General features: G+C 35.8%; 2 protein-coding genes across 11 annotated transcripts in view; both read left to right on the forward strand.

Annotated features, from left to right (window-relative positions):
• LOC147405724 (phospholipid-transporting ATPase 3-like) overlaps positions 1-17,553 on the forward strand; it is a 29,369-nt gene extending 11,816 nt beyond the window's left edge. For 7 of the 10 annotated variants that reach the window (XM_086433548.1, XM_086433546.1, XM_086433553.1 and 4 more), the window contains 22 exons: positions 5,448-5,525; positions 5,652-5,748; positions 7,752-7,858; positions 8,436-8,513; positions 8,898-9,019; positions 9,156-9,240; positions 9,334-9,411; positions 9,517-9,633; positions 9,839-9,988; positions 10,069-10,173; positions 10,973-11,115; positions 11,457-11,558; positions 11,650-11,713; positions 11,788-12,000; positions 12,081-12,246; positions 12,832-12,911; positions 13,022-13,261; positions 14,224-14,445; positions 14,885-15,052; positions 15,243-15,605; positions 15,699-15,805; positions 17,140-17,553. In XM_086433548.1, the coding sequence (XP_086289674.1) occupies positions 5,448-5,525; positions 5,652-5,748; positions 7,752-7,858; positions 8,436-8,513; positions 8,898-9,019; positions 9,156-9,240; positions 9,334-9,411; positions 9,517-9,633; positions 9,839-9,988; positions 10,069-10,173; positions 10,973-11,115; positions 11,457-11,558; positions 11,650-11,713; positions 11,788-12,000; positions 12,081-12,246; positions 12,832-12,911; positions 13,022-13,261; positions 14,224-14,445; positions 14,885-15,052; positions 15,243-15,605; positions 15,699-15,805; positions 17,140-17,446 (3,192 nt within the window). In that variant the 3' untranslated portion in view covers positions 17,447-17,553. The remainder of the gene's footprint in view (positions 1-5,447; positions 5,526-5,651; positions 5,749-7,751; positions 7,859-8,435; positions 8,514-8,897; positions 9,020-9,155; positions 9,241-9,333; positions 9,412-9,516; positions 9,634-9,838; positions 9,989-10,068; positions 10,174-10,972; positions 11,116-11,456; positions 11,559-11,649; positions 11,714-11,787; positions 12,001-12,080; positions 12,247-12,831; positions 12,912-13,021; positions 13,262-14,223; positions 14,446-14,884; positions 15,053-15,242; positions 15,606-15,698; positions 15,806-17,139) is intronic. The other 3 variants (XM_086433555.1, XM_086433547.1, XM_086433554.1) reach the window with 2 other exon arrangements.
• A 1,888-nt stretch (positions 17,554-19,441) lies between these two features.
• On the forward strand, positions 19,442-25,198 carry LOC147405725 (methyltransferase). Its single transcript, XM_086433557.1, has 10 exons — positions 19,442-19,670; positions 19,770-19,867; positions 19,970-20,065; positions 20,954-21,058; positions 21,203-21,307; positions 22,100-22,238; positions 24,067-24,182; positions 24,275-24,331; positions 24,401-24,556; positions 24,942-25,198. Exons 1-9 carry the CDS (start codon positions 19,505-19,507, stop codon positions 24,533-24,535), a joined length of 1,017 nt encoding a protein of 338 aa, XP_086289683.1. The 5' UTR covers positions 19,442-19,504; the 3' UTR covers positions 24,536-24,556; positions 24,942-25,198.
• The last annotated feature ends 879 nt before the right edge of the window (positions 25,199-26,077 follow it).

Here is a 26,077-nt window from a genome sequence, read left to right on the forward strand (position 1 = left end):
ATTAATAAAAAAAATGAAAAGATAGGAAATACACACACTAGCTACCCTTCAATTTTTACAATAAGATCCCATTTGCAAGACAAAATCCTAGTAAAATAGCCCTTTGCATTCCCTAGATAACTTAAACTATAAGAAAACAAAAGCCTTAATGTTTAATATAATGTCTTAGGACTCTCTTTTTTCATCAAAAGTCCTCTTATTACATTCCTTCCGAGGACCTTGGCATACTGGAAAAAAAGAAAGCAATCTCCAAAGTACTTACCCTCTAGATGAGAAAGTTGATACATATCAGCTTTGGAAAAGATCAAAACATGGAACATGTCAAAACTTTAACAAACTTCAAATACAAATCTAACAACGTCACAATGATTGATCACTTCCTTAGAATTCATTGATCTAACAATGAATATACCATTACAATTATGTTCTTTTGTCGTCAACTGTGGAGGATATTTCTTGCTAGGTACCAAAGGACGACACGTGACACCTAGGGATTCAAGTCAAGTACAGAGATACAAGGGTAAGCTCGGTGACTCGGTTACAAACCAACCATGGGTTTGGGTCTTGGTTGGAGAAAAGTGGGGAATAGATCAAAATGAATTAAATCGTCCCTCATTCGGATCATCCATTTGCAATATCAACACATATTCCGAGGTAAACACGTGGCATCATTTGAAGAGGGTTCTTTTCCTTTTTAATGTAATAATAACTAATTTAGGTAAGGGTAATCTGGTCAATTGTATCCTAGTAAGGGTTAGAACTCTTTTAAGGCTTTTTTATAAATAGGCCTCGAGGGCATTGAAAAGGAAAAAGGAAGGTAGAGACAAAAAGGATGGAAATAGGCCATGTAACCGCGAGTTTGATAGTGGAACAGCTCCTCGAGCCCGTGGACGTAGGCACGTTTGCCTAACCACGTAAAAAATCTGTCTTCTATTTCCTTTTTTATTTATGTTTTTATTACCATTTTGCGAATAAAATGTGAAAATCGTGATGGAGGTTGATTTATCCCAAAATCGGCCTCCACAATTGGCGTCGTCCGTGGGAAATGCTACAGGAAAAACGACCAAACTTAGATTCTTTTGCTCTGCTTTACTTCGCTCTGTTGACTGAAAGCTAAGCAAGAGTGGAGAGTTCGCCATTAAAGCTCGATTTGAAGCTTTGGTCTCAATAAGAGAGAAAGAGAGATAAGATTCGAAAAAGGGAAAGAAATGTATGCAGAGATGGAGGTTATTTACCCCTATTTGCAGAACTTCTCGCAGGAATTCCAACACATGGAGGAGTTCTGTGAAATAGAGAAAACTAGTGTTTTAATGGAGAGGAGGGAATGCTGCCAAGGATGGTAGACGTTTTAATCAAGCCCCCTTTAGCAGTGAAGCAGCAATTGTGGCCAAGCCGGATGCAAGGAGGTGCTCATGTATAGGGAGTAACAGCTCCTTGGAATGGAAAGTAATAGGAGCGGTGGCGGCTATTGTTGCTCTCTCTATGGTTGAGGACGAGGTACTTGGTTCAGCTTCCATGCTGTCTTAACAAACCCAACTGGGGAAGGAGATCCATCGAATAGTACTACAAACTCAAATAACTTGTGTCGGACGATGTCATCGCTGGTTTTCGGTTTACCAGCTCATTTGGGGAAGAAAATGTGGGAGTTATCATTTCAGACCTGGTAGAATCAATTCCAATTGGGGAAAAATAATGGTGGTCTGTTGCTTACTTATCACGCAGCCTGCAAACAGGAAGGATTAGACGTTAGATAGTTTCAAACTTGACAAGCAAAGATTTGCTAGCAAAGGAAGGAAGCAAAGTATCACATGTGCTGTGATGGTACCATCAGGTATTTATTATTTATATTCAATTGAACTACTAATAAGTCAAATTTGGGAAAGAGTGGTTGGGTGTATTACATAGACATCAAGGTTGATGTGCATTGAACCCTCTTGACAGTGGGAACATTAAAAATGGATGGTAATTTGGTTGCTAATTACTTTGTATGAACATCAATTTTTAATGTTCATTACCTTGACATCATTTATTTGGAAGAATAATAAGGATTATAGTACGTGGTATAAAAGGTAGAGGTTTGGTATCAAATTTAATGGTCGTTGGGAGCCAATTGAACTAGTGAGTCTAATAAGTTCGTCAGTAACTCAGTTGAACCATAAAGTCTCAATTTGAACCAATTTGTAATTTCATGACTCGATCTAGTTGAATGAAATAAGAGGGGGTTTAATCCAAATTGGACTCGATGAGCCGAGTTACTTGTATGCCGACTTAATCAAGACAACTAGTATGTTATAGTAAACATTTAAATTGCTTGGCGGCTTAGTCATGGTGAGCTAATTTCTTGGTAGTTGAGTCAGCTTGACAAATAAGGCTTGAGGACCAATTTTGTGCCCAACTCAATCGAATCGAGGGTTTCCGTCATATCACGTGACAAATAATTGGGACTTTACCCGAGTTAGGAAACTCAAATGATTAAAATGGTAAATTTATGAAAGGTTCAATCCAAATTCGACTCGCCAAGTTGTACGGTGTAAGTGAGGGTCTAATTTGAACTACGAACGACCAATTTATTAATGAACAGTTGATCTCAACTCAGCAAGTCAATTGGTTTTAATTTAGGGGGTAAATTTATAATTGAGATTGGTACAATTTATGGAGTGGCATAGATCGACAACACCGGACTAGGAACTAATTGCCTTAGTGTTTTGTGTCCATGTTATTTTAAAGATGCAGGATGCAGAGGAACTTGACACACACCCGACTCATATGGGGAGTCCGGTCTATATCCTAAGTCGGTCATGCAGGACCACTTAGCGCCACACCCGACTCATATGGGGAGTCCGGTCTATATCCTAAGTCGGTCGTGCGGGACCACTTAACGCCACACCCGACTCATATGGGGAGTCTGGTCCATATCCTAAGTCCGTCATGCGGGACCACTTAGTGCAAAATCCGACCGTTGGGGGTCTGCCTACAAAGAAAGCCTTGGCCCTTCATTGATGCCGAGCCCAACCGAGGGGTTGGTATAACGGAAAGCCTTGGCTCCGACAGGGGAGCCGAGCCCGATCTGGGACTTCGATCGATTATTCTATTAATTATCAAAGTCTTGGATTGTTCTGGGATCCAAGCCCAATCTGGGATTTCGGTCGGTTCTTCTGTCAAAGCCTTGACCCGTCATGGGAGCTGAGCCCGATCTGGGACTTTGATTGGTTATTCTATTAATTATCAAAGTCTTGGATCGTTCTAGGATCCAAGCCCGATTTGGGATTTCGGTCAGTTCTTCTATCAAAGCCTTGGCCCGTCATGGGAGCCGAGCCCAATCTAGGACTTCGATCGGTTATTCTATTATTTATCAAAGTCTTGGATCGTTCTGGGATCCAAGCCCGATCTGGGATTTCGGTCGGCTCTTCTGTCAAAGCCTTGGCCCGTCATGGGAGCCGAGCCCGATCTGGGACTTCGATCGGTTATTCTATTACTTATTTAAGTCTTGGATCGTTTCGGGATCCAAGCCCGATCTGGGGTTTCGGTCAGTTCTTTTATTATTTAACGAAAGTTCTGGCTCGTGAGGGGAGTAAATCCCGACCGTAAGAGGGTTGGCACATAGTGAAAATCTTGGCTCGTGAAGGGAACCAAGTCCTATCAGTGAGGGTCGGGCTAACTCGTCTTTGTCTTTTTGTAATGACTGGTTCGTAAGAGAGGCAAGTCCAACCATTGGGAGTGGGTTTAATCGATTTCTATTCCAAACCCGACCGTAGGGGGTTATATCTATTGGCTTTGGAGATCGGGTTTATGATGGCACAAAACGCAATCAATAATCAGAAAATGACAATTTATGGGGTGCGTGACCACGTGTCTCATAGTACCATTCATTTATTCTCGACGCTCGGACTAAAAGTCCAAACCCCCGAGAAGGGGTATTGTGGAGGATATTTCTTGTTAAGTACCAAAGGAGGACACGTGACACCTAGGGATTTGAGTCAAGTACAGAGATACAAGAGTAAGCTTGGTGATTCGGTTATAAACCAACCATGGGTTTGGGTCTTGGTTGGAGAAAAGTAGGGAATAGATCAAAATGAATTAAACCGTCCCTCATTCGGATCATCCATTTGCAATATCAACACATATTCCGAGGTAAACATGTGGCATCATTTGAAGAGGTTCTTTTCCTTTTTAATGTAATAATAACTAATTTAGATAAGGGTAATCTGGTCAATTGTATCCTAGTAAGGGTTAGAACTCTTTTAAGGCTTTTCTATAAAAAGGCCTCGAGGCCATTGAAAAGGAAAAAGGAAGGTAAAGACAAAAATGATGGAAATAGGCCATGTAACCATAAGTTTGATAGTGGAACGGCTCCTCGAGCCCGTGGACGTAGGCACGTTTGCCGAACCACGTAAAAAATCTGTCTTCTATTTCCTTTTTTATGTTTTTCTTACCATTTTGAGAATAAAATGTGAAAATCGTGATGGAGGTTGATTTATCCCAAAATCGGCCTCCACATCAACCAAGGGGAAAAGGGGAATATTGTTGATGTGAGCAATCATACTAGCATTGGTATCTCTCTCTCTCTCCCTCTCCCAATCATCGGTTGAAGTTCAGTGGGAATATTGAGAGCTTTTTTTTAAGTGATCAATAAGAATAAATTGCTAAAAAGAAAAGAGAAGAAAATATGTGAGAGAGGGTCTTAGGGGAAACAACAATGCAAGATCAACATGATCTCACCATCCTATATTCAATTTGTCCCATCTAAACATGAAGTTAGCTATACAATGCCTTCTCAATTCCTAGATCACACCAGGAGCTATGTTACTAGAATATTTCAAAAGCAGCTCTCCTTACCAAATATTCCATTTTAAAGTGTGAACACCATACTGACACAATGCCAGTCAGTCATTTTTCCTTGCCAGATCTAGTTATGGTAGACCAACTGTATGATACAGTTTCTTCTGTGATGATATCTAGAGGCTTTCGATAACCTTGATCATGTCCTTCAAAGACCCTCCCATCTGCCATTCATTATGTTATTTCGAAAAGAGGAATCCTTAGCAATTTTGAGTAAAACCCTGACACTTGAGTTGATCGAGAAGATTAAAACTTCAAACTACATTGGTCATCCATCCTCAAAGAAGTCAATTAACCACCAAAGAAATTACTTAATAACCTTTGTTGAACAATTTTGCTTTGCACACTGCAGTTTAAATGGATCTTTAGGATGCTAATTCTAAGCATTTATTTTGTTTGTAGGTACAAGTATATTCACATCGATTAGAGCTTATAAAAAAATTGAAATTAGAAAGCTAGGTAGAATTTCTCACTTTCAAGATTCTCAACATACACCGACTCTGACTAAGAAGTTAGCCAAATTTAAAATCTAGGGACAATCATTTCTGACTAAAAATTTAAAATCTTGAGAATTCTTAATTTATAGATGAATGTTGATCTTGTTGTAGGTTAAGCAGGATGGATTCTTCCCTGCAGATTTGTTGTTCCTTGCTAGTACGAATCCAGATGGTGTCTGCTACATTGAGGTTTCTTGTCACATTTTCCTACGCTGTTTAGTTGAAACACTTTATTTGAATAATATTACATAATATAAGTATAATTGATTGATACAAATGACTGATTTTAATTCATTGTTTTTTTTTGGGTCAAAGACTGCAAATCTTGATGGTGAAACAAATTTGAAGATCAGAAAAGCATTGGAAAGGACTTGGGATTACTTGACTCCTGATAAAGCATCTGAATTTAAAGGTTCAATTTATTTATTTATTTATTTTTTCTTCTTTAATGTTGATCCACCATTGATTAAAAAATAAAAAAGAAATTCAGAATAAAAATTTCCTTGCTTGAGTTGTTTTGTTTATCTATTTTAGAGCATAGTATGTGACTTATTCCGACATCAACTGGTTAATCAGTTGACTTATTTTCTTTTATTTAGAGACCTTTGTTGCATCATGTGCAGCATTTCCCACGATCTTTAGGTTATATGGTGTTGTTTTTCTTTAGGTTATAAATATTAACTTAAGTACTGATATAAAAAAAATTAATTGAGAATTGACATGTTCCAAGGTGAAAGATACCTTACACAAAGTGTAAAAAATACCTATGTTTCATACCTATTTTTTTTTGTTTATTAAATTGTATTTGAAGGCCTTGAATAGTTCAGCTTTTTCCCTTTTTCAGCATTCTAATTTTTTTTTTTATAAAAAGAAGTATTTGAAGGCCTTTAATAATTGAAACATTTTTTTGATTGCCCTTGTTTTTGGTAACAATGCTACTCTTACCCTTTTCGGTCCCTCCAAGCAGCCATAAAATTTCAGTCCTAGACCTCATTAATAATCATCACGCCACAAACCCATAAATTCCACCACCTTAAATCTTAGAACGAGTCATCAAAACCCCAGACCCAATTTAAGCCATACTAGAATCAAGCCCTGTTGTCCTGCCTCACTTGCTACATTTTTCTTTCTCTTTGCTTTTGAAATTTTGTTTTGCTATTCGTTTTGTGTTTCTTATTTTTTTTATTTTTCCTTTGTCGATAAGCTGAGCTTCTCATCCTACTTATCACAATAACCATATTTGAAATTAATTATCCTCCCTCAACTAATGTTTAGAAACGTGGATGTATGGGGTGAGGTGCTTCACTATAATGAATCTAAGCCTCAAAATATGAGATGTAAGCCTCATGAACATGCCTTTCTAAATGTATTCTAATTTCTATTTTATTTATTTATTAATAGGATAACTTATAAAAAATAAAAAAGCATGTGTGAAAACCATCTACCCATTTCATATGTTGGAAGGACATGCTTTTTGTTGATGTTTTTTTTTACTTTAGAATACCTTACTATTATTTAAACAACGGTCATGGCGAAGACCAAAAAAAAGAACATTTTAAGCCATTACAACCTTCCATCATCAACATATGTTGGTAGGATGCACACCGCTTACAAGATGCATTAAATAAAGTTTTAGATGACATGAAGCATACATCTTTTTCAAAACCTCTCATCGACGAACCCATTCCTGAATTCCATCTATACTTTCCTTTTTATAATTTGCTTTCCCGTTTTTATTTGTTTCTCCCTATCTTTTCGTTAATAACCTTCATTTGCCTGAGATGAGCACAGTTGCTATATGTTCAAAGCAACAATAACCAAAATAGTGATGTTGAAAAAACATTAAAGATGTTCACAATGCATACATGATGCAAGTTAGAAGAATTCATTTTGTATGCTTTGGCTATGCTCTACCCAAGAGATGGTCGCATATTGAGTAGTACAAGGTGATGGGGCAGTTTTCCATGTATTAGATGCTGGTAGGATCCCCGTCAAAGATATGGTTTCTACTGCAGTTCAAGACTGAAAAACCTGAAATCAGCTAATAAGATCTCCAAACAGCCTTGACCTGTTGATCTGATCTTTCTAAATGATTGGCAATTCTCATAAAATATAGAACGTTAGATGAAATCATGATTTAGATAGATGAACAACTGGGCAATTCAATATCTAATGTCCCTCCATTGCCATAGGTCTTTGAGGATCTAGCTGTAGTATCCTATTCTACAGGAGTTATTATTCTGAGTAAGAATTCTTCAGATATCTTGCTATATATCACACTTAATTGAGAGAATTCTATAAATAGATGTTTGGTTTTATCAAATAAATCAATCTAATGCTCATTTTACCAATGCTTGCAAATTCATCTATTTTCTTGCTTACCTTTTTTTCTCATGAATATTCTTGTGATCGCAGGGGAAATACAATGCGAACAACCAAATAATTCATTGTACACTTTCACAGGCAATCTTATATTCCAAAAGCAAACACTGCCTCTTTCTCCGAACCAAATTTTGTTGAGAGTATGATTGAATTCTCTTATATCCTCATCATCGAATTTTATATTTCTGTAGTTTTTGTTTTCTAATTTCTGTGTAGTTATGTTTGAGTGACAAATTAAAGCATTTTTGGCATTTTCGACCTTTTCAAGATAGATTTTACTTTTCTTGGTCTAAAATATTATTGCAAATCTGTTAGATTATTCCTTTGTGTCGTCACTGCCTTAGGGTATATCAGATGGGTCGACTTGGCATTATCATTGTGAGGCTACTTTTTGAATAAGCATCAGAGGTTTATCTATAAAGAAATTGACATTTTGGTCATTTTCCAGTTCGTAGTACAACAAGCTTCTGCTTCTCTTGTCTGTAATTTAAATTTTTGGATCTTTATTTTTCAATATGCAAAATCATTGTAGCAATCCATATGCTTAACTTGATCCCCCCCATTTAACATTTGGTCTTGTTTTTTTTTTCCAGTGGTTAATCAGTTTAACATCTTCTCATTTTCCTAGCAGGAAATTTTCTTTTATAATTTATATTACTTTTATATAAGAAGTTTCTATCTGTAGTCCTTCATATCTATTAGTCATCAACATCGTAGACATCTTGTCAGGGATGCAGTCTTCGTAACACGGAATACATAGTCGGGGCTGTTATATTTACTGGGCATGAAACAAAGGTGTGTTATCTTTCCATTGTTTCACCTGCCATTTTCCTCACTTCAATTCTTTGAGCATTCATGAATGTACAGCATGAAGGGGTAAATGAAACCTTGCCTTCACTGGGAAACTAATGCTAACCATTGGTGTTAGGCATGCATCTTGATGCCTGTTTTTAAATTTCTTGAAAGCATGCATTGAGATGTTTCCTTTGATCCCAATAGATGGTATCCCCCCCCCCCCCCCCCCCTCCCCAACACACACACACACACACACACACACACACAATATTTATGTGTTTGATGTATGCAGATATTCTTTCTCTTTTAATATTTTTTTATTATTATTTAAATTCCCTTTGTAATTTGGTAAAGCTTTTTATGGCCATGTTAACTAAATTGTAGGTCATGATGAATACCATGAACGTCCCTTCAAAAAGAAGTACTTTGGAGAGGAAACTTGATAAACTAATTCTTACTCTTTTTGGCACTCTCTTCCTAATGTGTCTCATTGGAGCCATTGGCAGGTCTAACAGTTAGCAGTTTTTTTCTCCATTAATGATTCTGATCAATTGTAAACCCTCTTTTCTCTTATATTTGGCATTGATTTTATTCCATTAAGACTGGGAATGATACTGTTTATGGTTTGGTTGGAATCTACAGCGGTATTTTCATAAACCAAAAGTACCACTACTTAGGTCTTGGTGAAGGTGTGGAAGATCAGTTTAATCCAAAGAACAGATTTGTGGTACCCATCGCTCCAACAATGTTCTTTGTAGAAGTTTCAGTTGTATGTGTAGTTAAAGTTTTACCATCTAAGAATTTCTTTCTGACTCTCCAGGTTGCCATTCTGATCATGTTTACCCTAATTACATTGTACTCAACAATTATCCCCATTTCTCTCTACGTTTCCATTGAGGTAAGCGCAAACTTATTTAGTCGATGCAGCTGTCACAAGGAGATAATCTCAAATTTTGCTTCTAAACTTATTTAAATGGTGTAATATTTTGTTTGGAATTTTCAGATGATCAAATTTATTCAATCTATTCAGTTTATCAACAAGGATGTACATATGTATCATATTGAAACAAATACCCCTGCATTGGCACGGACATCTAATCTGAACGAGGAGCTTGGGCAGGTAAGTTGGTGCCATATTGTTTTTTTGAATGCAAGTGCAGCTCTTTTTTTTGTGGATAATTTATCCTTTCTGCATGATTTATATTTTACATAGTTTGGAGAAAATGTTCCCATTGAATTTTTTAATGGGTCTTTTTGTTCAATAAAGTGTGAATCAAATGTTTTGAAGGATTACATTTTCATTTCAGCTGCTTTTCATTGGATAGGTGGAATACATATTTTCAGATAAAACAGGAACTTTAACAAGAAATCTAATGGAGTTCTTCAAGTGCTCAATCGGAGGAGATGTATATGGAACTGGTATTACCGAAATAGAAAGAGGAGGAGCTCAACGGATAGGAATGAAAGTAGAAGAGGTATTTTTGCATATAATATGCAAAGAGGCTAATAAATCCTTTTATTATATAATTTTTGCATTTAATCTTGTTTCTTTTAGGTACCAAAGTCGGCTACCGCAGTACATGAGAAAGGTTTCAATTTCGATGATGCTAGGTTAATGCAAGGTGCTTGGAGGAATGAGAGAAACCCTGATATTTGCAAGGTAGACTAGTCAATGCAATGGGAATAGGCTCCAATTGTGGTGTTTATATAATTTTAGTTGTCGCAAACCACATTTCTACAATGAAGCAATGAAGTTAGCATTTAAGTTAAATGTTAGTAGAAAGTTGTTCTAATTTTTTAAGGTTTGTGCATGAAACAGTGTAATTGTTCTGATAAAAAAAAATTAGTGTTACCGATCCGGGTTTTGATTTACCCCAGCTCTGTATCTGGTATGTATTTGTGTTTTAAGATCTTCTACGGTGGTGTGTGGGAGAGGAAATACCTTTTGACTCCTCGGTTGCTATCTTTGCCATCACTATCCATCTAGTTCCCCATCAAACTCCATTTGTCAATTAATGTCTTGACCCCTTCTTTTTAGTGGTACTGTGATTGCATTGTCAACTGATTGCCATTAGTTTCTGTACTTTGGTCATAACAACTCTTATTTACGTATAAAAATAAAAAAAAGAATTAATTGCTTTGTGTTTCTTTTCCTTCGTGTTGCTTATTTCTTTTCTTTCTCTATGATTCATAAATCTTTCATTCATTTAGAATTGTGTTTAGGGATTCTAATTTGCTTCTTTTCATTTTTTTTTTCCTTTTTTTGTTATTGGCAATTATTTTGATTTTAGATATGAATCTGTGCATTGTGTATGAAAAATTCTATTCTGGTAGTGGAACCTAATATTTAATACATTCTTCATCTTGTTTGTTACTTTACATGCGCACATGATTTTGTGTCTATTAAACTATGACATACTCAGTTTAAGTTTTTATTTTTTATTTTTTATTCTCGATAGGAATTCTTCAGATGCCTTGCTATATGTCATACTGTGCTTCCTGAAGGTGATGAATCTCCAGAGAAGATTACATATCAAGCTGCATCTCCAGATGAGTCTGCTCTTGTTACTGCTGCCAAGAACTTTGGCTTTTTCTTTTACAGGTTTGGACTTTTATTTTCCATTGACTTAGTGAGGAGTGGCAATTCATTCTTGAATTCTATTTTCGTTTTGGGACACATAGAAATACTAGATATGACTGCATTTTTGTCTTTTGGATAAATAAGCATAATTGTTTGGATATGGTCGTGCTTTCTTTCATAGATGATTGATCGGTTACACGTGGATTATGTACTGCACCAAAGACTTATTATAATAATGTTATTGAAAGCTCAAAGCCCTTTCTTGCCACATGAAGAACTTTTAGATTGAATGCAAGCGTCTTTTTGAAGATTGGGTAACAATTTTTTTTTCAGACATACAACTTATCAATATTTTTCTTCAGGCGTACACCAACTACAATAAAGGTTCGTGAATCACATGTCGAGAAGATGGGTAAAGTCCAAGATGTGTCTTACGAGATTCTAAATGTTTTAGAGTTCAATAGGTGGAAGCTCTCATCCTCTGATTCTCATTTCATTATGTTTTTTGCTTTTTGTTGTTAATGACATTGATGGTCACCTTTGTCATATACATAGTGTAAGGAAGCGTCAATCTGTCATATGCCGTTACCCCGATGGCAGGCTTGTTTTGTATTGCAAGGTAGTTATGTCTTGAGTTGGCTACATTGCTTATGATGGTTAAAATTACACTGAGGAGGAAACTGTTCTTCACAGGGTGCTGATTCTGTTATATATGAAAGATTGGTGGATGGAAATAATGACATAAAGAACTCAACTAGGGAACAATTAGAACAGTTTGGGTCTGCTGGTTTGCGTACACTTTGCCTAGCTTACAGGGATTTAAGTACTGAGTTGTATGAAAGCTGGAATGAAAAATTCATCCTAGCAAAATCTTCTTTACGAGACCGAGAAAAGAAGTTGGATGAGGTACTTGATTTTGGGGACATGTTTCTATAGTTATTGAACATTTTATGAAGATACTTCATATGAAATATTCTCTACTGTAGGTTTCAGACCTTATAGAGAAGGATCTTTTTCTGATTGGGTGCACTGCCATAGAAGACAAGCTTCAGGAAGGAGTTCCATCTTGTATAGAGACTCTTTCTCAAGCAGGAATCAAGGTTTGGGTGCTAACAGGGGACAAGATGGAAACAGCAATAAATATTGCTTATGGTGAGTCAATGTTCAATTAGTACTTGCACTCTTATCTGTCTCCCAGCTGTTTCTTGCTTCCTTGGTTGGGTTCAAAATCTGTGTGATCCGAATCCAAATTTAGTGGGTTTGGACCGAATAAAACAATTGGTTGAGGTCCCTTGATTTGATTCGGATATGGATCCATCCCTATATCCGCCTAGATCCGAATGATATATTACTTTGAAATATATATTTTTATGTTTTCAAGATATCTTTTTTTTTTACTACTTTAATATAGCATGAATTCTTATAAAATAAAAAGAAATAGTAAAATAGAATAATATAGTAATTAGAAAAGAAATATAGCCAAAAATGTTGCACGGTCCGAAATTATCCAACACAAATCAAGTAATTCAGTCGGTTCGTATCCAGATTTAGTGAAGGCAAAATGGTTCAGATATGGTTTTTGCTTATAGGACCTGAGACGGATTTGGATCTGAATAAAAATTCAGATCTGGATATGGATAATACCCATATCCGACCCACACATGACCCATTTAAGCCCTATTCCCTAGCTGTTGTAGCAAATATTTTAATCTACGCTGTATTTCCCTTGTGTTGCAGCATGTAGTTTGATCAACAATAACATGAAGCAATTCATTATCAGTTCAGAAACTGATGCAATTAGAGAAATTGAAAGTAGGGTAAGCAACACAGTAAGGTGCCAAATCTTTTTAGGTTTATGTAAGAGGAAAGTTGTTCATCCAAACTGGTCAACTTTGTAAACTATCATTTTATAATTTATTATGATTAGGGTGACGCAGTAGAGACAGCATGCTTTATTAGGGATCTGGTGAAACAAGAGCTGAAGAATTGCCTTGAGGAAGCACAACGATGTCTGAATACTGTATCTGGACCCAAATTGGCACTTATAATTGATGGGAAGTGTTTGATGTATGCCTTGGACCTCGATTTACGAGGAAAGCTGCTTGACCTGAGCTTGAATTGCAGTTCAGTAGTTTGTTGCCGAGTTTCTCCTCTACAGAAAGCACAGGTAAATTTTTTCCTGATGGACGATTATGTTATTTCGGGTTAGAATTTGTCCAAATAATTATGTCCTTTAACATTTTGAATTTGGTGCATAGAGTTGGCTAGACTGAAAGATCATGCTTTTGCAGTTTCATTTAAAGTAAATAGTTTTGAATTGGATTTTTGCTGAGGTTACTAATGTGGTGAACAAGTTTGTTGCTTGAATTAAATATCTATGTTGTTAATCTTCTTGTCCCATGGATAGATTGCTACTTGTTTTCAAAAATATTTTTGTTATTCTGCTTTTATGTACACCTACCCAGAGCAAAAGTATCTTCTAAATTATCCTCGTCTTGTCATCAATGCTATCAAGTAACCTGCGTGAGCTCCAATAGGTTATTGATGTAGATTCATCAGACTCCAAACATATCCGACACTGCAAACACTATAGTAAAATTTCAATGAAGATTTACTAATTATTTGGATGCTTGGCAAAGGAAACACATATTCAACATTATCTTTCACCCAAATGATCCATTGTGAGAATCTTGTTCAGAGTGCATGCACACATAAATGATGATGCTTTAGAAGGAATTGATGCTCACCATATTAGGGGGACCATTCGAGAGATAGTGTGAAAACCAGACTGTAAAATTTCAATTATTGTTCTTTCCCTAAAGACTACTCTGTATGACTAGAAACTAACACATCATAAACAATAGTATGTAAATTGCTACCACTCAAACTATGGGAAATTGTATATATTGTTTTTTCCCGAATAAAATTTTATTATCAAACCACACAAGTTATTTTTTCACTATTATTTATGTAATTACTTGTCAATTCACTGAAGTGACCTCACATTGGCATGACCACATGATATCCTCTAATTTTGAGCCAATTTTAAACAATGTTTCTGGGCATTATGTTAAGTTTGAGAGAATACATACTTTGAATCTGAACACCAAAATTCTGTATGTTATGCAGGTGACTAGAATGGTCAAGAGAGGTGCACAGAAGATAACACTCAGTATCGGTGATGGTGCCAATGATGTGAGCATGATTCAAGCTGCCCATGTTGGCATTGGCATAAGTGGGCTGGAAGGAATGCAAGCAGTAATGGCTAGCGATTTTGCAATTGCTCAGTTCCGTTTTCTTACTGATTTACTTCTTGTGCATGGGCGGTGGTCGTATCTCAGAATATGCAAGGTTGAATTTTTTTGTACTTCCAGAGGACAGAAAATTCCTCTTTACTTTCAACCATAGTTTCAAGTTTGATATCCCCATCGCTATTAAAGTTAGACATATTTCCACTAAATATATCAAAATATTTCCATTTCCAAAGGGTTCGATAGGAAATTCAATTGAAATTTTCTTTTTGTAAATATTTTACTGGAAACCATTGTTTAATTTGTTAAATAGTTTGGTAGAAGGTAAATTTATATCGAAATATTCTTTTTAAACTTTGTGAAAAATATTGATAAAATAATGTGACAGCATAACATAGTTTAACTTAGTTGTGTGTTTTCATTATTTCTACAACTTATATTATTTTCCAATTTGATGGAATATTTTCATTTTGATTCTAACTGAAATAGGTTCTGAAAGGAAAATCTAATCCTTGTTTTCGAATTGTCTCACTTTGCAGGTTGTGATGTACTTCATTTACAAGAATCTTACTTTCACTTTGACTCAGTTTTGGTTCACCTTCCAAACTGGATTTTCTGGTCAGAGATTCTATGATGACTGGTTCCAGTCATTGTACAATGTTATTTTTACAGCTTTGCCTGTAATCGTTGTTGGACTTTTCGACAAGGTATGGCAGTCATTTTTCAAAATGCTTTTGATCCACGAGTATATATGCTGTAACATGGAAGTATTCTCTAGTTTGCAAATCTAAGAAAACTATCAATTTGAAATACCTTGTTAATAATATCATATATGGTTTGCAAACTATTTAAATGAATCTGGATTGTAATTGGTTGATTCTTTTTTTTTTCTTCCAGGATGTTAGTGCTTCTCTTTCCAAGAAGTACCCAGAGCTTTACAAGGAAGGAATTAGAAATACCTTCTTAAAATGGAGAGTTGTGGGGGTCTGGGCCTTCTTTTCTTTGTATCAGTCATTGGTCTTCTATTATTTTGTGACTACTTCAAGTCAAAATGCTCACAATTCGTCTGGCAAGATTTTTGGGCTCTGGGATGTCAGCACAATGACTTTCACTTGTATTGTTGTAACTGTCAATGTGCGTCTTCTTATGGCCTGTAATTCAATCACAAGGTGGCACTACATAAGTATTTTGGGAAGCATTTTAGCGTGGTTTGTATTTATCTTCATATATTCTGGAGTTATGACCCCATATGATAGACAAGTAAGTTCTTTTAAAATGTAAATGTCTTATTTTTCCCTCATTGAATTAACGTTTGGTAACATTTTTTATTTTATTTTATAACTTTTCTTGCAGGACAACGTGTACTTCGTCATTTATGTCTTAATGAGTACATTCTATTTCTATTTCACACTACTTCTTGTTCCCATTGTTGCACTTCTCGGCGACTTCATTTACCAAGGGTGGGATTTATATTAAAAATATCTTATTTTTTGTTAATATTTTTATATAACATTGCTTTTCTTATTATATCGAAAATAGAAAATAGAAAATTAAAAAAGTAACAAATTTTCTCATACTCATACCCAACTCTTTGTACCGGTGCAAGATTTCATTCATGTTTTTTTACAGTTCACTAGATTGTCTATGATTAGTAGTGTTGAGTTATGTCTTCTATTCCTGATTGGTGACTTCGGACTATGTTGCGGACAGACACGGGGGTCGAGTTGATAGTCAATTTTACCCCCGGGAGTGATATATGTATAGGGTAATGCTAATGTCCAATACTTCATGGATATGTTAGCATTGTCCAACACTTTTTTTTAATAATACCCCTCCTCTTTTTGTGTTTTAGTGAAGAAGACCCTGTATTGGTCTTTTACATAATAAATGCTTATTTATATAATAAATGCTATGAGTATTTAAGTATTTTGAATTAAATAATTTTTTTCGATAAATGTTTTGGCAATCAATAGCAACATAATAAATGCATTTATTAATGACATAATAAATGTATTTATTGTGTAAAAGACTAACATGCCCTTGTCTTTTTCACTAAAAGACAAAACAAAGAGGGGTATTATTGGGAAAAAAAGTGTTGGACAATGCTAACGTCCTCATGAGGTCTTGGACATTAGCATTTCCCTATATGTATATATTGTTTTTCGTGCTGTATAAGAAAAAAAGCCACATCATTAGAGAGATACTGGAGGCAGAGGAAGATTGTAACATTGTTCTTTGATTGGTTAATATGGTGAAATTGCCGCTTTCGCCTGTGGATGTAGGTCAATTTTTGACCGAACCACATATATCTTGGGTCTTGTGTGATTTTTATTTATTTATTTATTTTTTTGTGTTCATGTTGATTTTATACTTCAATTTGTGGTTTTGCTCTAACAAGTAGGTTTTTTTTCCCAACAAGCAACTCTGAAATTGCTGTTTCTTTTAATATTTAGCAAACTTTACGTCATCAATTGTAATGGTGTGTGAGTGTAATACTTGCATATGTTCTACTAAACCTAGTGAAACTGATTTCCAATTTATTGGCTTTTATGTGTTTTTATTTTCTTGCACATTTGAAACCCATACATTAAGGAGAATATCAAATGCATGCTTGCTGAGAAGGACTGATTTCCCCTTCTTTGGTATTTAAACATGTAATCCATTGATATATTTTAGAGTGTATGCTTCATATTTTAACTCTTTTTTCTTAATGTTTATGTTGTTAGTATGGCATTTGGTTACAAAATTCTGGTGACATTGCTCAGTAGTTTTAATACTATCCACGTATTTTCAGGCTGCAAAGATGGTTCTTCCCCTATGACTATCAGATTGTTCAGGAAATCCATAGAAATGACCCTGAAGTCAGCAGCAAGGCAGAGTTGCTCGAAACTGGGAACCAGAGGACACCTGATGAGGAGAGGAGCTATGCAATTTCACAGCTCCCAAGAGAGACATCGAAGCACACTGGTTTTGCTTTTGACTCACCCGGGTATGAATCATTTTTCGCCTCAGACCAAGGTATCTCTGCTCCACACAAGGCATGGGATGTGGTCCGGAGAGCCAGTGTGAGATCAAAACCAAGGACGCCCAAAAAGAATTGAAACAAATGAATTAATGTACATTTTTCACATTGAACATCACAAAAACATGTATTTTAGATGTGCCATATACTTGTAGTGGTTCTTTTATACATATTTTCTTCTTTGTATCTGCTTTATTTGTTGAGAGTTTACAGTGGTTTTTAATGTTAGACCTCCACAAACTTATGTATATTTTACTCTTTTTTTGTGTATTTATCCATTATATGTTTTTGAGCTTGCTTTTGGCTAAAAGGCGAGTGTTTATGCCATGACCTGGGTTTAAAACTTCCCTTCGCCATCTAATTGCTGACCACTAATCTCGCATGCCAAGCAAAATTAAATAAGAAAAAATAATTATCTAGAATTTACGTGGATAATTAGGGTTGGGATCCAGTGACTCAAGAAAAAACGTGAAATCCGTTATAATATAAAATAGAGTGGTCGATTTACGAGCTATTGTCACAGATAACAACGACGGACAAACAATTTGTCTCTATTTACCCTACATAAAAAATTCCCACTCTTTAGTTGACCTCAGGATTCATGTTTTGGGTTTCACATTTTTACAGTTGTTGGTTACATGTTTTTTCATGAGTCATAAAATCCTACCCTATTTATTATGAGATAAAAATGAATAATGCTGAAGTGATCTCAAGATTGTACCTCACATGGCACAAAACGAGTGAAAAAGCATCTATGATTCCTATAGGCTTTCACGTCACGATATGCGATGAGGTACAATCTTGAGATCACTCCAACACAACTCGATAAAATACACATCCGTTGTTTTACCTTCTTAAAAAGACTTTTTTTTTCCTCTTTTTTTACTTCAATGAGTGGTTTCATGGTACACATTGTATAGAATTTCGACGGCCCAGCTGTGCCCCTTCGGCATAAAACGAAACTTGAATCGGACTGTACCCAATATGAACTATTTTATACACCAGGGCCTTAACTTTAGACAGGCAAATTTAAGATATCTTGGATTCATCTTTCAAAGTAGGTCAAGGTCAAGGGATATGTCATCAGGGGTGTATATCAAACATTCACAAAAACATAGAGGGGAATGTCTAAATTACCTTAAATTATATTTTAATTTAAACGGTAAATTATCAAAAAAAAAAAAGAAAAATAAAAAAAAGAGTTAAAAGTCTTAGCTAATTACTCTCATCAAAAGATAGTAATTTAAATATATATATATCAAAAACAACTTAAATTGCTGGATTGTCTAGGGTTTTAGTAATTCGTTGGGCAGTCCAACATTTTATTTTATTTCATAATTGATTTTACTATAAAGACATACCCTATATAATAAAATCACTTGTGATGTTTATTCTTAGAATAATGGTGTGGAATAAGATCATCCAAAATTTAACAATTTTTAAGAAGTTGATTCACTAGTAACGAGATGGTAAATCGAGTTGGAAATCAGGATTCCCAAGGAATTCATTTTCAAGAAAATATGAATTACTTGAGAAAATGAATTATGTCGTTTTAATTGCATCTAAGAAAATGTGAAAAGGAGACAGGGCGGAGCTAGTAAGGAGCTGATGGGGCAATTGCCCCCACAAAACTTTGAGACACCCTTACATTTTCAACTAATTGCATGCCCCATTTGTCCTCACTCCCTCACCTCTCTTCCTATTTGCCCTCACATCCTCATCTCCCTCCAATTTTTGCCCCCACACCCTCACCTCCTTCCCATTGTATTTTCCAGCACAAATAATTTTCCCCCATTCAAGTTCTTTAATTATACAACTAACCATAGTTTGCCCCCACTATAAGAAAATCCTGGCTCCGCCCCTGAAAAGAGAGTTGGTTTTAAATTTTCGGGTAGGAATAATCATAAGAAAGTAAAATTTTAGGAGGTGAAAAACATATTTCCTCTGGAACTAAAAAAATTCTTTGGGCAGAAAAATGAATTCTAGAAAAACGCATTTTTCACAAAAATTCGTTTTCCTTGGGCAGTCAAACAGTCCCTTCTTACTTCATTTTATCACCCCCAACACACAAGAACCTGATCTCAGTTCTTCTCTCTCTCTCTCTCTCACCATCAACAACTTGAGCTCAATAACAACAATGGCGGTTTCATCATCTCCTCTCTCTCATCTCCATATCACCATCAACAACAACAACAAAAACTTGAGCTCAAGTTCTTTTTTTTCTCTCAATCCCTTCTTCATTGTCGCGTCACCCAAACCGACAATTCGAAGACCCTCCATTACAGTCTGCTCTTCGTCCTCTTGTAAGTCAAATAATTCTTCATGAATCTCCTCCACCAATTCAACTAAACTCCTTAAATCTCTTATCTCTCACTAAAATCACCTCTCCATGACTCCTTCAGATTCGTCGAATGATGGGTTGTTGAACAAAGATAAGAAGCTTTTACTGGAGCGATATGGCTTCAACCCAGATGAGCTCTCATCACAAATATCTTCAAAGGTTCCATTTCTGAACCCAATTCTCTCTTTTTTGTTTTTTTATTTATTTATTTATAATTTCTCTTGTAAATTGTTTCTGAATTTGGATTGGGTTGGTTTATAGACGAGGAGAAGAAAAGGGTTTGAGAAGAAAAGGAGAGAGAAACTGGTTCAGTTCGAGGATCCAATCCCGCCTCGGACTACCCATAAGTTACTTCAGGTATAAAAATCACTCTAATTATGAGTTTTTGCTCTTTTTGTAGATTTGATTTATGAATGTGTTAGAGAGTAATTATCAAAATCTATGTTACCTGGTTTGTCTGTTTGATTGTTTCGAATTTGGGTTCTTGGTTCACAGTTCGCCACTCTAAAATGAACCCAGTTTGTAGAGGTGTTATAAGAGATTACACGCTTTTGGTTCACCAGTTTGATTCGCTTGTGCATATATATCCAAGCATGCAAGTTATGAGTACAACTATAATGTTAAAAAATTATAAGAGTGGAAAAAAAGTATCATTGTATCTTTTTCTATTTGGTTCACCGAACCCAGTGAAACAAATTCAGCAATCCACGAACCCAATACGAACCGTACCACTAACATTTTGTACTTGTTCATGATTCGATCCAGTAGGAATGAATCTGGTAGCATACTCTGCTAAAATTAGGAGATTATGCTCTCTGGGTTGTGTGAATTCAAGAGTGAGTGTGCAATTTAAACATGAATATTGCTAATATTGTAGTTTCAATAAAGGGTTTTCTGTTTTTTTGGTGTAAAGCCTCTGACGAGTTCAATGGAATCTTTTTTGAGGATTTCATGAGGAGGTGGGATTGGGTGTGTAGGTTGTAGTAGCGTCTTCCGTGTTTGTCGGTGTTGGCCTTGTGCCTTTCTTTCTTGTACTATTGGTTGGTCACCTCGCCCACTTTTAATACAAATTGCATTTACTTGTTCAAAAATAAATAAATAAACATGAATATTGGCCTTACTAGTGCTATCTGATGTAGCTAATCCTAGTTAGGGCTCACATTTGAGAGGGAGAGAGTTTAGATTGGTTTACTTGTTGTGATGTATGTTGGAGTGTTTATGTTCACTGCATTGTTTATGCCTTAGGTATTAGGAGGGAAGGCGCGAAGAATGAAGTTGCTTTCACCTAAGGGCATGGATGTTCGGCCAATGATGGAAGTTGTGAAAGGGGCGGTCTTTGATATTTTGCAGGTATGGAGGGTATACAATTTAGGGTGTTTCATTATTTTTGTATTTCTTTGATACTTGCGCAATTGCTGATAACAGAGCTATTGTTTGTATTAAAGTTGGCTGTTGGAGAACTATGTTTAAAAATGCTTTGGTCATCTTGTTTAGGTGGCTGGTGGTTGTCCGGCTTCTTTGAGGCCAGGTCGCTGGTTGGATTTGTATAGTGGGACAGGATCTGTTGGGATCGAAGCTATTAGCAGGGGATGTTCTGAGGTGCTTTTTCAAATTGAGTCGCAATCCTAAAGCAAAATAAGGTGTCTACGTGGCACTTTTTTACTGGAAAACAAACACATTAAGCTGCGTGCCATACAGAAAAATGGCTCAATGAGTAGCCCAATGTGTCTTAAAACTACTACCAAAACATGCCACGTAGACATCGTTTCTATGTTATAGGAACAAGACACTTTCTGGATCCTAACTCTTAAATTTACGTATTTCATTTATTATTCTTAGATGCTACATAATTCCATTTTTTTTAAAGCCCAGCTCCACTTTGGCAAGTAAATGGAAAAACTTTTGGGTTCTTAAAATATTTGCATAGTAGATATTGACAGCTGCTATTGGCACCCCAACTATTACTTATTACACCCCAATTTCTTAAATTATTTATCACACCCTAATGAAAGATTAAACACACCCATCAAACATTACCAAGGTTTGGCTAAAATTATAATCTCAACCTTACAAAGCATTTTAATACTCGTTCAAACAGTTTCAGCCACTTATTTTCTTTATTTTTAATTGGGCTGTAATAAGTAAAAGTGGGGGTGCCAATGGCAGCCCTCTAGATATTAAGCCTTCTCAATCATTTTGAGTTCCAGTTTGTTTGTTTTTTTTTTACTAAAAGCATTCACAAAATGAATGGACTTAGATGAGCTTGGAGTTGTCTAACGACTATTTATACTTATCATAGTAGTATTACTGTTTCCTTTTAGTCATCTGCATATTGTTTTTCTAGTGTTGTACTCTTACAATACTTAAGTGTCTGAATTTGCTAATTTTCAGGTGCACTTTGTTGAGATGGATCCTTGGGTTGTCTCGGAAGTCTTGAGACCAAATTTAGAATGGACCGGATTTCTTGATGCTTCAGTCATACACACAATTCGTGTTGAAAATTTCATAGAACGGGCTGAGCAATTTGTGGGTATGTGGGTGCGTTTAAATGTTTTTCATGTACTTCTTATTGTGCTACGAGGGTATATTCATCTTCATCATCGTCTACTCCTTATCTCAATTAAATGTTTGTTTTTCTCTCTTGTTGTTAGGGGGCTATCTCAGCCTCCCCTTCTTCTTTTCTTCATTTATATAATTTATATTCATCAAAAAAAAATTACTAGGGCTGGCGACATGATTGCTATTTCGCCATCTAATTTTGTCATGAACCATATCGTTACTAAAGGCATGTTCCTTTATATCTGTTTTACTGCCTTTATCGACGTCATTTGAAGTCTTCTTCTTGCCTTTTTAGAATCATTGACTTGCACCAAAATGTTATTTTCCAGTGGTGTGATTGTTTTTTGCACATGCCCAAATAATCTCTATTTTTTCTTATTTTGTTTAATAGTGGTAATCTTAATTACCTCTAATATAGTCATTCATGATTTTGTCTTTCCTAGTCTTACTAGTTACTAATCATCTATTTCAACACCCTCATATTTGTTACTCTCATTTATGAAACATTGTTCTTCAACAGTTCTACATTAGCTCCATGAAGCTTGGTTGGTCTTATTATTGTCTTAAAAGAAAATTTTCCTTTAGTTTGATCTATACAAAATCGATCACCTAACACTTCAGAGGAGTTCCTCCTGTTTATCGTCCTTACACTAATTCTTTAGATCACATCCTCGCTGATATCTCCATTTATATGTATAATTGAGTCTAAATAATGGAAGACTAGGAAAATATAGGAATGGTCCAATTCCCATACAAAGAAGAAGAGGGTGCCCATCCATGGTTAGCCAATCTGTGACAAGTCTGCTTTTTGTTGTTGTGACTGCCAACCCAAAGTGCTTCATGTAAGTCGATTATTTCTAAGAGAATACTTGGATAGTCACCATAGCATGACGGGTCTTCCACTCATCCAAGGAAACTTCAATACAGGTGTCCTTTTTGAATTTTGGTAATCCTCAATGGCCTCTATTCTGTATACTGTTAGGAACATAAATTCAACCAAATCGCTTCACTATCTGAAAAGGTAAGAATATCTCTCAGCAGCATGTATAAGAGAGTAATCCACCGTTTGTAAATCCAAAAAACATGCTCTGAAGTCGGACAGCCATGCACAACTGATAGATTCTTGATTTTCATCTGATTAAAGTTGAATATGATTCATTTGGTTTCCAAACACTTCACCATTTGGTTTCTAGCATTACTCTAGCTTTGCGAAAGACATTGCACAAGTGAGGGGAACACTCACGTAATTCTGAATGGCTTGCAAAAACAACTAGGGCTGCAACTTGGGTGACCCAAACCCGAACCCGTTGAGTTGAATCCAACCTTGGGTTAGGTCCGGACATAGTTAGCTTGGGTTCGGGCATCAAAAAAAAAATGCCGGACTCAAATCAAGTTGGGTTCAGGCAACCCGATTTACCCAAACCCAAACTTAATATAATAATAATTTAAAAATATATCTTATGTCTAGGTTTCTTTCGCCTTCACAATTCATATTTCAATATGTAAGCCCGGCCAACCCAACTTGGTTTGGGTTCGGGTTGAGCATATCATGCCCAAGGTCAGGCTGGGCATATGGGCGCAGGCACAGATTGGTGTTTATCAAGTTTGAGTTGGGTGCGGGTTGGTCTCCAACCCAGCCCAACCAACCCAAGTTGCGGCCCTAAGATCAACATTTAAAGCTATAGCTTGTTGATTTGAGAAGCTCATTCATTTGTTCTGTACGACATTTTCCGCTTTCTCAGGTTTTTTTGTTTTTTTTGTTTCACATAGTTAACTTCTATGATACTTGGTTTGTGTAGGTAAAGATGGACCATTTCATTACATTAGTGTTACACCTCCTTATACTGCAGTAGATTATAGTGTATTGATGGATCAAATCTCAAAGTCAGCGTTAGTTGGAGAAGACAGCTTTGTGGTAAGTTTCTTTTATTTCCATGTTACAGCATGAAATTTTATCTCAATCCCTCTCAAGCTAATTTCTCTTATCTAATTTTCCTTGGATCTTAGGTTGTCGAGTATCCCTTAAGAACTGAGATGTTGGATTCATGTGGATGTCTAATAAAGGTGCTATCCCAGACCCCTCGTTAAAAGTTTACTTAACATGTTTCTAATCCATCCTACAAAATATTGCAGATAGCTGATCGACGATTTGGCCGGACTATCTTGGCAATATATGGACCCAAGTGGGCACAGAAGAAGCGGAAATCAGAAAGACCAGTGGGTATAATAGCAGGAAAAGTTCCATTGCAAGTGGAAAGAATAAGCTGAGAAAGAAAGTCTCACTCTGAAGTAAGATATAGTCCATCTTCAATATATCTATCTATATATATATATAAATTTTGTTCATGCTTAAGGTCTATGGTGCAACTTGGTTTGGTTTGGGGCAAAATCACAACTGAACTAACATAGGTTGGTTCCACTAAATAAGAACCATAACTGAACCGAACCATTCGATTTGGTTTGGTTTGGTTCTATAGATTGCCAATATCCTATAAACCTACCAACCAACTTGCACCCATAGTAAGGTGTACAAGAACTGAGTTTGGTTAGGGGTGTTTGGTTACAATAATTTTGATTTGCCTGGTTCCACCATTTATTCTACTTCAATCGATTAAGAATTCAGTTCTGTTTTCTTTCTTAATTGTCCGCTTCTGAGTGAACATATCCATTGCAGTTGTACCATTTTCCATGGCCCGGATGCTTGTGGAGCTTGAACTAAGGTTGAAAGGGCGAGTCAAATCTATGTACTTAGCTTCTGTTGAAGAAAGAGAAATCAAAACCAAAATTTCCTGCACTTGACATGTTTGATGAGTGCAATGCCATGTCTGTCACTTGTCCGAAAGAGCCAGAGTTGTATAAGTAATTTGACATTTCTGTTATGGAAAACATTCGAATTGCATTACAGAAGGAAACCTTTAAAAAAAAAAAAAAATAACACAAAAAATTACTAGGACACCAGAAACAAAGATTTTAATTACACATTGCCTCAGAAAGATAAGAATCTCAATGCTCGTTGAACGAATTTGTGAAACCCCAAGAAGTGGCTACCCTTAAATTGTCATCTCATCCTTAAGTTGCAAGAGGATGAGTGCTATGTGTTGCCCCATCAGAATTCAGAAGTGAAGTCAATTTTGTTTCCATAGTCACCAAATTTCCCAACTTACTAAAGAAGTTGCGATTGAATCATGACTATTTTTCCATTACAAATTTAGTCATGTTTTTTTCAATAAGATGCAATTTTTATGAATTTTTGGTTTAATCACGAACTATATGATTAAATTGGGAAATACGACAGATGAACAAAATGCACTAGTAAGAGAACATGAGCTTGATGAAGATCATGGTGACCATTTTAGTAATAAAGTTTAAGATAATAAAGATAACATCGATTTAACAACTTCCATTATATTGTACTCTCCAAAGTGTGTGATTCAAAATCTCAAAAGGTGCCGAGTTGGAATCCTATTCTAAGGATATTTGTGGTCCAAAGAATCCCCTAACAAGAGAATTAGACAATAATTGGACAATCTACAATATATACGCTACAGCCAGCCTGAACTAAGTCAGGCATCAATGTCATTTATCCAGAATCTTTTTGTAGGGGAATTTTGTTTTGAAGGGCATGAATTGTGGTAAGATACTAAAATCACAAAATGATTACTTAGGGCTTTTTTTTTTAATTATTAATAAATGAGAAATTACAGAATACAATAGGGAAGGTCGAGACAACCAACCCAAGAAAAGAAACCAAAAAACAACAAATGGAAAGCAGAATAAGGTTCTGAGATACTTATCAAAAAAAAAAAGAAT

Source organism: Akebia trifoliata, chromosome 3 (genome assembly GCF_017979445.1).
Source record: "Akebia trifoliata isolate Shusen 1 chromosome 3, ASM1797944v1, whole genome shotgun sequence".
In the NCBI taxonomy this organism is placed as follows: Eukaryota; Viridiplantae; Streptophyta; class Magnoliopsida; order Ranunculales; family Lardizabalaceae; genus Akebia; species Akebia trifoliata.

Excerpts from the sequence above, each read along its gene's own strand:
- LOC147405725 (XM_086433557.1), top strand. The coding sequence starts at position 19,505 with ATGGCGGTTTCATCATCTCCTCTCTCTCATCTCCATATCACCATCAAC. Across the intron at positions 21,308-22,099 it reads TTAGCAGGGGATGTTCTGAG|GTGCACTTTGTTGAGATGGA; the intron begins GTGCTTTTTCAA and ends GCTAATTTTCAG. Across the intron at positions 22,239-24,066 it reads ACGGGCTGAGCAATTTGTGG|GTAAAGATGGACCATTTCAT; the intron begins GTATGTGGGTGC and ends TGGTTTGTGTAG.